This window comes from Trichoplusia ni, unplaced genomic scaffold (assembly GCF_003590095.1).
Source record: "Trichoplusia ni isolate ovarian cell line Hi5 unplaced genomic scaffold, tn1 tig00003459, whole genome shotgun sequence".
In the NCBI taxonomy this organism is placed as follows: domain Eukaryota; kingdom Metazoa; phylum Arthropoda; class Insecta; order Lepidoptera; family Noctuidae; genus Trichoplusia; species Trichoplusia ni.
In genome coordinates this window covers 1,659-14,929 of record NW_020800397.1, presented here as the reverse complement: position 1 = coordinate 14,929, position 13,271 = coordinate 1,659, and the positions used below count along the sequence as shown (strand labels likewise).

The 13,271-nt window shown below is 35.9% G+C and overlaps 1 protein-coding gene across 2 annotated transcripts; it reads right to left on the bottom strand.

Moving 5' to 3' along the window:
• Nucleotides 1-2,941: 2,941 nt before the first annotated feature.
• On the bottom strand, nt 2,942-5,386 carry LOC113507901. 2 transcript variants are annotated; one of them, XM_026890837.1, is made up of 2 exons: nt 3,446-5,386; nt 2,942-3,054 (listed from the first exon to the last, which is right to left on the bottom strand). In XM_026890837.1, exons 1-2 carry the CDS (start codon nt 5,018-5,020, stop codon nt 3,022-3,024), a joined length of 1,608 nt encoding a protein of 535 aa, XP_026746638.1. In that variant the 5' UTR covers nt 5,021-5,386; the 3' UTR covers nt 2,942-3,021. The 2 variants fall into 2 exon arrangements, with proteins under 2 accessions (XP_026746638.1, XP_026746639.1); XM_026890838.1 differs by having other exon boundaries at nt 3,452-5,386.
• Between the last annotated feature and the right edge of the window lie 7,885 nt (nt 5,387-13,271).

Genomic DNA, 13,271 nt, shown 5'->3' with positions numbered 1-13,271 from the left:
TATTTTGTATCTGAAGTCAGTGACGTCACTGGCTGTCTCGACCGCCTGCTGCCTAGCTGAGACCTTGACTCACTAAGTCAGATCTATAACTTTCACATAATTGAAAAAACAGACTCAATGCCTATGAATTGGAGTTAAAAAGCGGACTAAGACCCTTATACCTGCACTATTCTGCATAACTGTGTTTTCTTTTTGTTTTTTTTTGTACTTGTGTAATGCTGATTGAATTTTAAATTTGATTTGTTTTTTATGATAGCAGTTTTTTGCTTGCAGTTTTAGAGTGCAAGACTAAAATGGTTAATTTGATTTGAACACTAAGGTAGCATCCTTTTTTTAACCAGACTACATGGATGCATAAGCTACCGATGTATTGAAACTGTTACCAAACCATAAAAAAAAACATAAAGAAAACAAGATGAAACAACAAGAAAAAATGGGGATTACAGGTAAATATTTACTTTAACTCTGATTGTTTCACACTTGTAATAAAAATATAATATATAGGTAATATATAGGTGTGGGATTTATGGCAATAATAAATGCGTAGGTCACTTTTGAATTGTTTTATTTTTACATTCGAATCACACTTTCTTATTTTAAACACCGTATCGTCCGTCGTCGTTCCACACTTTTTCGCCATTAGCCTTCCGTCCTTCTCGCACACATACTTCCCTCTCCTTCATCCGTTGCGTTCCGATTACTTAAATTACAATATCCCACAATCGGCCATTCCTGATCCATGTCTGTCCTCAGACATGCTCTCAAACATTCACCACATGCATTCATTAATCTTATATATTATTTAACTTAAATCGAATTTACAGACCAAGTAACAATTCTTTACTTAAACAAGCTTAAGTTTATACAACAAACTAGTAATTTTGTGAGGTAACAAAATTACACCATATGAACAAATACAGATCACTTATTGGTAATAAACAAGAGTAACATTGTAGTACAACAGATTTACAACCAAATCAATAAACTAAGTTAACAATGGAATAAAACTCTCACACAAACCAAAAAAAAAACAAAAATTATAAATCAACTCTTATGCTTTAGGTTTTGGGGTTGACATCTGGCCACAACTTCATGCAATCAGCTGAACTAGAGGTTGCACCAGGTCCTTCCGTATTAGGATCCAGCTTTTTCACTTCATATCTGTCATTCCTCTTCACTTTTATAACTTTATAGGGTCCTAGATATTTGGCTTTTATTTTCATTCCAGTTCCAAATTGCGTGCGTTTTATTGCCACCAAATCTCCTTCTTTGTACTTCATGCTTTCTTTTTCTTTTTCTATTGAAATTTCTTATATTCTCTTCCTGGACCTGTAGAATCTGTTCCTTAGCTTTTTCTCTGAGTTTTTCTCTCTCCTCTGAATAGCTTCTCTTCCTTCTTCCAAAAGCAAGTCATAGATCTCAATATCTTCTTTCATTCTCATTTTAGTCCCAATCAATAGTTGATAGGGTGTTGAATTTATGCTTCGCTGAAAAGTACTATTTAGAGCTCGCTGTAATCTACTTACATGCCTGTACCAAAGCGAAGGGTTTTCTATACACAATTTTGTAAGTACAGAGATTATAGTACGATGAACTCTTTCAACCTGACCATTTCCTCTAGGTATCCCAGTTGTAATTTTGATGTGCTGTATGTTTTCATCTTTACAATACTCTTGAAACTCATTACTCGTATAAGCTGTTCCTCGATCAGTTATAAATCTAGTAGGATTGCCAAAATGTTGCTGGTGAATTTCAACTTTTCAATTGTTTCTTTACTGGTGGTGCTCTTAGTGGGAAAAATCCAAGTGAACTTCGTAAATGCGTCTACAATTGTAAGAATATGGTTGTACTGCTTCTTCGTCTCTGTCATGGGACCAATGTGATCCAAATGAAGTGTGTGTAATGGTGATTCTTCCTTTTCGATTGGTTGCAGAAAACCTTCCTGTTTTCCCTCCTTACGCGTGGCTAATAAACATGGAATACAACTGGTAATGAAATCTTCAATTTTCTTATCTAGGTTCTTAATAAAATAATCTTTACTTATTAATTCAGTCATCTTTTTCTTTGAAAAGTGTCCATTTGCATGAGCTCTTCTTATGATTTCATTTTCCATAGACTTTGGTATCACTAGATGCTTTTCCACTCCTTTGTACAACAATCCATTATCAATATAATAATCACCATAGCTTCTTTCTTGTAATATCTCTAATATAGCTTTTATACCATCATCTGTCTGTTGTGCTTGTCTGATTTCGTCATGCAGAGTAACCACTGCTACGTAAGGGGTTTCGGCTTAATGCATCAGTATGCTTCATCCTAGTTCCCGGCCGATGTTCAACTACAAAGTCAAACCTGTAGAAGTAATGCCCATCTGCGACTCTTGTACACAAATCTTTTTTCTTAAGTGTCATCTGAAATGCTTGGCAATCGGTTACAATTTTAAATTTCAAACCATACAAGTAATGTCTAAATTTTTTCACGCCTTCTATAATGGCCAGACTTTCCAATTCATAACTGGTGTACTTCTTTTCTGCTTCGCTTGTTTTACGGCTCATATAGTACACTGGATGTAGTCCACCATCATCGTCAGAACGCTGCATAAGAATAGCGGCATAAGCCAAACGTGAGGCATCTGTATGCATTTCTGTTTCAAATCTTGGATTGAATATCCTTAAAACTGGTTTGGTAGTCAGACATTCCTTCAAACAGTGAACGCACGTCGTTGGTTATCATTAAACTCAAAATTAACATCTTTCTTTAATAAATCTGTAAGTGGTCGTGCTATAGATGCAAAATTCTGTATATACTTCCGGAAATATGATGCTAACCCTATAAAACTTTGCCAATTGCTTAACTGTTTTTGGTTCTGGAAATTTTGTAACAGCGTCAATCTTGTCACTGGCAGGCCTTACTTGTCCATTCTCAATTGTATGGCTAAATAAGTTATGCTCCGACATATAAGATGTGCTTTCTTCCAATTTATTTGTAAGCCATACTCAGATGCTACCCTTAAAACTTCTCTTAAGCTGTCCACTGCTTCCTGTTCGTCTTTAGCTGGAACAAGGATATCGTCGACGAATATTAGTACAACACCTTTGGATATCAATTCTCTGAAGATTATGGTCACAAATCTCATGAAATAGTTCGGGGAAACAGATAAGCCAAATGGAGCCTTCAGGAACTCAAACTGCCCGTGGTGTGTAACAAATGCAGTGTACTTGATTGACTCACTACTGACATTCAAATGGAAAAAACCATTTTTTAAATCCAATACACTAAATACTTTTGCCTCAGCCAACTTGTCAATATAATCCTCAATAATAGGTAAGGGGAACTCATCCTTTACAATTTTACTATTTAATTTTCTATAGTCTACACACACCCTTATAGCACCATCTTTTTTGCGAACAAGAACTAAGGGACTGGCATATTCAGAATAACTTACTCTTACAATGCCTTGCTCAAGCCACTCCGACACTTGCTCCTCAACTACTGCTTGCTCCTTTAAGGATATGCGTCGTGGGCGCTGCACTACAGGTACATCATCTTTCACAATTATTTTCAGCTGGATAGGAGCTTCTTTAATTTGATTTGGTTGATAGTTCTCAACCATTTGGACAACTTCTTCTTTTAGGTTAGTGTTAGTTACATGACCAACATCAACACTGCAACTGAAACAATGAATTTTGCTCACCCATTCCACAGGTTTCATCCACACATCACAACCTTTCATAACTGTTACAACATTTTTAAGAAATTCGTGACCTATGATTACATCAAAAGGCATACAGTCTTTAGGCACAACGTAGAATAACACATCGTCGTAGTTCGCACCGTCAATAACCACATTTGTTGTTATACAACCTACCGACTTCACTTTAGCGAGACCGAGTCCAGTGAGCGTTATACTATTGTTCGTGGATTTAGAAACGTTAGCACAAAATTCCGAGGACACTAAATTCACGTCACTGCCCGAATCTATAAGCGCACTTGCCTCTTTTCCACATAATTCGACTATTTTCAGAGGTTTTTCTTGTAGCGACTGTTTGTTTACATCGTAGATGTCATATTCAATTTGACATTTGCTGTCTTGGCTGTCACCTGTCATCTTTGAGTTTGACATTTCTACTTCCTCGTTGTGACCGAACATTGCTTGTTTGTTCACTCGTTCACCACTTCCACTTGCCGATGCGCCGCCGCCGCCATGATTATTTCTTCTATCGCCAAAAGTGCGCCATTTTGATGAATTTGAATTTGTACTCATATCTTCCTTGCGGCCGCCCACCGCCATGTTTTTTCTATGCGGGCACATCGGTGAAATATGACCATATTCGTTGCAGTGAAAGCATTTTGGACCTTGTGTCTTCTGCGGACAGTCTCCTGATAAATGATTGCCATCGCCACAATTATAACATTTCTTAGACTTTTGCTGAATGATACTGCGCTTTTCACTTCTAAAGGCACTTCTATGTTCCAACTTCAGTTTTTCTTTAATGTTTTCGTAGATTTTGAGCTTCTCTTTTAGGTCTGGATACGTTGTTACTCCGTACAGCATTATTTTATGTGTCTCATGGTCGACAATGCCGTCAACAATGTATTTTATAGCCACGTAATCAGGAAATTTTCCTCGCTTTCCTAATTCCTTCATGACCATCATATAGTCGATGCAACTCTCGTCACGTCTTTTCTTTCGCTGACTCATGAGTTCGTGTATGGTCTTGATGTCGACGGTGTCGGGAAATTCCTTACTCAGGGCCGTCTTGAGTTCCTCCCATGTTTTGTGAGGGCGTTCAGCTTGTATCCAGAGTTGTGCGGTGCCTGCTAGAGATCTCCGTGCCATCAGTAGCTGTTGAAGCGGTGTCCATCCGCATATTTCACCATTCTCTTCGACGTCTTGTATCCATCGAGACACTGAATAGGTTTTGTCTTGACCGGTGAATTTAGGTATAAGTTCCGTGGTAAGATACAACGTCGAGCTTAATCCCGTATGTGGTTCCTCTTTTATCGGCTTCGTAGTCATCTTAGCTTGCTTCAGCCCTCCTTCGCCTTAACCGTCATAAAAGTCGTAGATGAGGTTTGAATCGTCGGCCGCCGTTCGCCACGTGCCGGTATCCGTCGTCGTTCGTCGTAATTATTGCCAATCCCGGACGAGCCCCCAATTTTGTGGGATTTATGGCAATAATAAATGCGTAGGTCACTTTTGAATTGTTTTATTTTTACATTCGAATCACACTTTCTTATTTTAAACACCGTATCGTCCGTCGTCGTTCCACACTTTTTCGCCATTAGCCTTCCGTCCTTCTCGCACACATACTTCCCTCTCCTTCATCCGTTGCGTTCCGATTACTTAAATTACAATATCCCACATAGGTATAACTTAAAAAAGCTGTAATTTTGCCAAAAAATATCCACAAATTTATCCAGTTTTAGGACTCGGTTGTATGCCTTTTTTGTTCCAAAAATAATAATTTAACACTAACAAAATAATGACGCTTGTCTATTTTCATTTCATGGTTCACACTCTTCAGCTATTATATTTAGTCAACGAATAATTCATAAGAACTAGCAGCAAGTCACAACCAGTTAGTGTTATCCGCGCTATCAATCGAGTCACAGTAAATAGGCCACACAATCTCCAAGGCCAAGTCAAGGACCCGGAGTAATTTAAAAAAGCAACAATCAAATGGAACTTAAGCCTATTTGAAACAATCTTAATAATAAACTTGCGATTGTATTGGGGTCGGCAGTTGTTCTATGATTGTATGAATTCAATCAAAACTTATTTTGTTAGTTGCTTTAATCATGAGTAATGTCAGTGACAAGTTGGTTGTGCGGTTTTATTTATTTATATACATTATGTAAAATGGTGTATTTCATGGCAGAGCGCATTTTCTACTAGTCCACCAAAAGGTGATCTAGAATAGCCAAAAAAATCAAAATCTATATTCTAGCTGTTGCCAATCAAAACTCGATCCCACCGGAACAAAAAGTCGCAAAGTATCCTATATGCTTATTCGGATTATAAACTATCTGTGTAACAAACTTCGTCCAAATCAGTTCAGTGGTTTTTGCGAGAAAGAGTAACAAAAATCCTTCGATTCTTATAAACTTTCGCATTTACATTATCAGCAGGATAAATGCGTTATGTGCGTGAATTTTGAAACTATCTTGTTTCAAAAAATGTTTCTCTACATTCTATATTTTAATAATAGAGTCTGCTTTATTAAATGATGTAACGGTTTACTCACGCGTATTTATCGGGGTAGCCCGACTAGTTTCGGACCCAACCGGAGTCCTTAATCATGAGCAGACGCGGCGGGATCGCGAGTCGAACTAGTCGGGCTACCCCGATATATACGCGTGAGTAAACCGTTACGTCATTTAATAATGAATCAGTCTCACGATAGTTATTATAAAAATAGAGTCTGCTTTTAAAAAGAGGTTCGTTCGGTATAAATTACTATTAAAACTCTTCGCTAAAACCGTAAAATTCCTAAAAGACCAAAAACAAAAGAATGTGTTCTATATACAAATACGCCATTATACCAGTACACCGTTCATTACAATTTCGCCGAGTGCCGACAGAAACTTAGGAAAAGGTAAAAAAATGAGTTCAACACCTTTCAAGAATGCACGCGGTAATAACAGGTTTCACACGATACTACACTTATATATTGAAACTAATTAAATACTCATTATTTTAAGCCTACTTTTAATGCATAATTGAACGGCCTACGAAATATCTGATTCTGTTGAAATTATTTGAAGAGAGCTGAGGGTCTGCTACTACTTTTTAAAGTAATTTTATGATGTTTATGAAAGCGTGATAGTGCTATACAGGGCGTAGAGTGGCATCTCTCTCCCTCACTCTCGCCATAATATTGCTTAAGGACGTAACGTGGGCACCGTGCAGGGAAATAAGCTTGTGAAAGAAGGTAGTAAATTAATTTTAGTAACTTAATATTCTAGTGGTATTTATATACATAGATGTATAATATACACTTTAGACTGTCGAAAAGGTTTATATATTATGATTCCATAAAAATAATACATTGAATATGAAGAAATACACACTTGCTTGAGGGGTTATCTATGTACAAATTGCCTCTATAGTTCAGTAAATCAGTTAAAATTTGCGTTATGGGGGTCTAACGCCACGTCTTAAAGTAAAATTATTGTAGGCGTAGAAGAATGATGCCATTCTACACATTGTATTGCGGTGTCGGCTTACATAACCATAATTATATCAGTTTAAAACGAGGTTAAAGTCTCTGGTTTTGATTTTGAGCCAACAGGTCTAAGTGAAGAAGTGCTAATGTTTTTTTTACACCTATTCGATTATTGAAGTCTTGTGCAATATTCGAATAAATCATGTTAATAAATTTTATCTCAAAAATCAAGTTGGGCAGCTTTCCATTACATTAACATTGCATTACAAGGCTTCTGCAGTTTTGTAAAATTGTATGAAACCGTTACAGTGCATCGCATGCATGGCTACAGCGAAATATTAAAGTTTGAATGACAACGACTCATGAATTTGACTGGAATTTTCATTTTATATGTTTAGAATATGAATCTCTAACTTAACGGGTCAAAGGTCAAAGAAAATATGAAAACTGTGGTAAAGAAGTAGAGACTTGACTGCGAAAAGAATAAGCTTCTTAGAAAACATAAGGTTTTAAAGGAAATTTCATCAAGTTATTGTTGATGTTATAATTTTATTATTTACTTTTATGTAACTGCTGTATCATATATGCTGGATAATCAAACTTAAGTTTCTGTATGTATCTGATGAAAAAGTTTGTTACAAACTTTATACTATCCGTCGCTCTGGTAAAAGACTTAAATGAAATTAATAATTCATTCAATTTTAATTTAAGATGGTATAATGCTGTGCACATGTTAGAAGAAAAAGATAAAATCAAAGTTATTTAAGATTACAAAACATAATATTATATTATTTCTTTGAAAAGTGTCTCTGTTTCACAAGTCTCACACGGACATTCCTTTCCACACTCATATACACATATCTACATATTTCCCTAACAGTATGTATAACTTTAGCTAAATTCCACCAACACTAATGAAGTGACGATGGAATTTCAAGGGGTAAAAAAGAAAGGGATAGAAAGAAAAACACATTTTGCATATAATTGTTTGTAAGGTAACGTCGGGCTCTGATCGATGCGAGCCTTTGACACAGATTACGCAGTCTTATTTCTGCGTTCGCGTTGAGTATATTTTAGTATATTTAATATACGTGTAACAATAGAATACAACCTCTTTCAAATACTATTTTATTGTTTTATGTGAGGTTAATTCTGGGAGTTCTCTTTAAGCTTTATTGAGCGTCGTTGAAGGTAATTTGGAGATTGTAATAGTAATGAACTGATATTATATAGTTCGTATTAATGAAAAAAAATGGTTTGGTATAGTAAGATATGGTTCTGGCCTGTGTGAATTTCAGGCACAAAAAATGATAGTTCTAGAAAGTACAATCTATATCAGTTTTTTAAACGACTCCCGCTCTAAATAATATAATCCTTGTGTCGCGGAGCTTTCACTAACATTCAAGTCACATGCACAAAACACACCCAATTAATTTCTTTAGTTTCTTGTTATTCTTTCAATATCTCACAAGCCATTGCTTGCCATAGTTAGGATGTTGCATGTTACTACCCTACACGTAAAGCAGAGAATAGAGAGTCTTGTCAGTGTCAAAAACAATTTAAAAGCTAGATTTAGCCTTGTTACTGTCATTTTTCCTTTTTTAACCTAAATAACTGGAAGTATTTGGATCACCTCTGCTAATTAAATTTCATCAGTAAAGTACCACTTAAGAAATTTCATTTGAATAACTGGAGTCATAACTAGGTGTAAAAGTAGCGGAAGTCATAAACAAATCTTTATGAATCAGTTTAGTATTTGCACGTTTCAGTATTATTCAAAACAAATATAAAAAGGTAAAGTTTAATGTTCGCTTTATGTATATCGTGCAATGTTTTTGAGAAACCAATAAAAATGACATAAACTTCATTGGATGGACTTTTCGAGGAATACGCCATAAAGTTCTGTATTCATATCAAAACGAAGTATGATAAAAATACGATTATGATTCGAAAGAATTTTCAAACATGCATCTGCTTATAAGCGAAGTATTTAAGGGAAAATGTTCAAACTGTGCAGAAATATAAACAATTTTAAGGGCTTGCTTGGCATGTAAATTCAACACCTACGCAGCTACGAAGGTATTTATTCAGTCTAGCCATGACCTCAAAAACTTACAAAACCAAATGCACCTAAAAATAAACAAATCCTAATCAAGGTAAACAGAAAACTTTAAAGAGGAAAGCTAACTTAAATACCTAATTATAATTGATTTACTTCGATTTTTATCAACAAGTGAACTTACATCGGCGGTACGTATTTCAATTAATGCCGCATACCTAACATAAATCGAGGAACTCGGCGTCCAAGTACCAAGCCAAGTTACGTAGTAAAACACAAGAATTTCTGTATTTTTACGAGTCCTCAACTTCCCTCATTCCGGCTAACGGCATTCGAAACAATGGCCTCTAATATTAGACAGGTCAGCAGTAGCCAAGGATGTGGTGGACCCAAGGTCGGAAATCTGCCATCGATTACCGAGTAAGGCAGGCAGGCACGCAAAACTCCTAGCCTGTTACCCTTGACACAGAAATGGTCAGTTCGCGGCTTATATATTCGATTTACACCCTAAATGTAGGCCGGGACGTGAAAATATCGTTTTTAGGCGGAAATAGGGGTCGTTTGGTGCGGCGCCTTCGTCCGCGAGCCGCGGCCAGCGACGCGGCGACGACTCCTCACGTTGTGGAATGCTACGAGACTAGGAATGTTTTGAATGTTTATTGCTCATCTTAGGGTTCAATATTCTTTGACTTATTTGTGTGTGATTTTTTGTCCGCTTTTATTTCATGTATCGTGTCTAAAGGCTGTTCTCTATACAAATATTATTTATAGTAGGTATAGGTATCCTATTTTTGACAATATTTATTCTTTCAAACTTGACTGCAAATATTCCACAAGCAAATACAATTTTGATGCAACTATTAACACCCTGTAAATTCTAAATGCTATCCACAATGTGTAACGATTTTACGCTGACTCCGAGAGTGGAGTCGACCCGCCGTCTGGCACACTTAGAACACGCCACGTCACAGCCAGCACTATTAAGTCTTAGCCTCTAATTGACCAGTATTTCTATAGCATGCCGCTATATAGTAAGCACCAAAAATAGAATTATATCTTGTAATTTACACACTTGAATGACCAATAATCTATGTCAAGCTTTATTCATTATTTTATAAGGAAACCAGGATAGTTTTTGCGACGTATTGCTTTGAATATTACTCTTGATAGGACGATGACCAGTCCTAGTGTCATATATATGACGTCACATGTTTTTGAGGAAATTGAGAAGTAAGTGGGAGCAAGAAAGCCCATCTATAAAGTCATTACACATCCAATGAGCATTAAACACGTTTAGGCATATTGATACTTCTCAAAATTTTGAGTTCGGGTCCTTTTAGTAAGTTTAATATAGTGTATCAAAGCACAGCAAGAACTTAGTGACTTACAGAATTCCCCTAAGCCTTTTCCAAGCAACTTAAAAGTAAACGAGTCACTCACCAATCAACTGCCATTTATGCAAATTCCCTCCCTTCTACCCCCGTGTTATATTTTCTAAGGAAATCTGTTTCCATATCAGATCAATAATGGGTAAATTAAGTTCATATTCGAATGGTGGTTTATCTCAAAATCATGACGGGTACGGGTTATCCGTATCCGTCATGACGTCATACGTATTGAGCCACAAACTTTTATCAGTCAGTTCATGAAGCCATTTGTTTCGCAGTGATTGAATAAATAGAATGCTTTCTAAGTTTTAGGCATTTAGCTTTTCAACCCTTCTAAAACTTCCTCATTTTGAAATACCTTTACGAAACTGGTAAAGGCTCGTATATTTGAATCACGGTAGATCGTCGCGATTACGTTAGAATTTTTATTAGATAGCTTTCAATCACGTTATACACTCGTCTGCAGATCGCTCAAATACCTCATCATGGATTCATTTCTTACTGTTTTTTGACTTTTGTTTACTCAGATTTTGTTTTGTTTTCATAAAAAGACAAAAATGAAAGGTAACAAAGTTTTATTTAAATTAAACGCTTGATTTTAGTTAAGCCGATTTCGAGTAGATCGCAAACGCACTGTGATAATAATAATACGGTAATTGTTTTTATTATACTGATATTAACATAGTAGCTAACTGTTCTTTAAGGTACAATTTTATTAAATAACAAAAAAATGCTTATAAGCGTAATGAGCTAATACGTAATGCAATTTGATGATTAAGATAAATGTTTTGTAACAATTTAGCGAAATATTTTTTTTTTTTGCATTTAATAAGGTAAACACGTGCTAGAGATTCCCAACACAATTATTAATACATATAAGACGAAACTGACAAAAATAAAATACGCTTTTCCTACCAAGCCATGAAAACACGAACCAATTTCCCTACGAAACCCATAAAATCAAAGAAAACATCAATACATTTCCCGAAAAATATTTCCGAACATTAAGGGAATCGTGGCCTATTTTCGAAAAATGATAGTGTTCCAAACCTAATATAATATAATCGTGAGTTCGGGGGTTCGTAAAAATTCGTGCGACTGTTAGTAGGGAGCTCCGGCTGTATGTTCGATATCTTGGCAACGGTCGCGTGTCTGTCTGTCGCTCCTCGAGACATCTTTCCACGTTTTTACTGCCTCACCGGGGATATACCGCGGATCGATCAAAACTATCGCCATATATGATTTGTTTTGCTATTCGCGTGAGATAGACCTCTTTCATTTAGAATTCTCGAGACTTAGTGAGCATAAATCAATATTCGATTGTTGTACTCTTGTTCGGCAACTTCCTAGGAAATTGCATGTTGTTTGCTTCTACTGGCTTCTACGAGTATTGCGTCTAACGATATCGATGTTAATAAACATAGTATTTGACTCTATTTACATATTTAAAATTAATAAATTAGGGAAGTAATCACTGTCAGGATGATATTTCTACAAGATAACCGTTTAAAAAATGGTAAAAAGAAACATCTACAATAAAAATACCTTTATTACTTTTAATCGACTCTTACATGAATGATTGGACTCTTGCCTTGCCTTGCCTCTTGCCTTATTAGAAAGAGAAAACGTGAAACACGGAATGGAAGTGCTGCCTAGATGTGGAAACATGAGCTTGAGTGTCGATTGCACGATACCACTATGTACAGAAAGCAAAGTAAACATCTCAGTTCCTGGACAACATTTTTCGCCGAATTTAGTTGATAGAAAACATTGTGCATAGATAACTCGGGCCATAGGACGTACTGTTGACAGGAATCTCTGTTCATAGATAGCACGTATTACCAACTAAATTTTAATTAAAACATAATCTATTATTTTAAAGATCGAGTGAGGCTTCTGGAATAACATGAAATATGTAATTATTTACATATAATAACATTAATTCTCATTTCATTGTGTAAGATTTTACTCGCTATAACTTGGTAGCATGGTATTTTAATCTGAATGTCATATTGAAAGCTAAGTAGTGCAATATCACATATGACGGGCCTGTTGGTCTAGTGGTTAGTGACCCTGACTGCTATACCGGAGGTCGTGGGTTCGATTCCCGCCCAGGACAAAATGTTGTGCGATGAGCATGATCATTTTTTCTAGTGTCTGGGTGTAATTTATCTATAATATGTATGTATTTAGAAATATATAAGTAAGTTTATCAGTTGTCTGGTTACCATAACACAAGCTCTGCTTAGCTTGGGATCAGATAAACGGGTCAAAAAAAAAAAACTTGTTATCAAAACTTTTTTCAAATATACTAACTTTTTACACAGGAATCAATTCCATTGATGATTTAAACCTGGTGTTAACGAAGTAACTGATATTATTATCAAGGAAAGTGCCAATATTGCCATGTTTATTATCCATTGAAGTTTTACTATTTGATGTAAAGACACTTTCCAATAACCGTTCCGCAATGAATAACTATTTAAATTGCAACAACAACCACCTGTACCTGTATTGTTTTGATATTTTGTGTATTTTAATCGGGTTCAAATTTTGTTCTTTTACAAATGACTGAAAAAAGATCCGTAAGATATATTGCCAAAAAGTATTAGACACGTATCATTTATATTTATGTCGGGCGGCGAAAAATGTGAC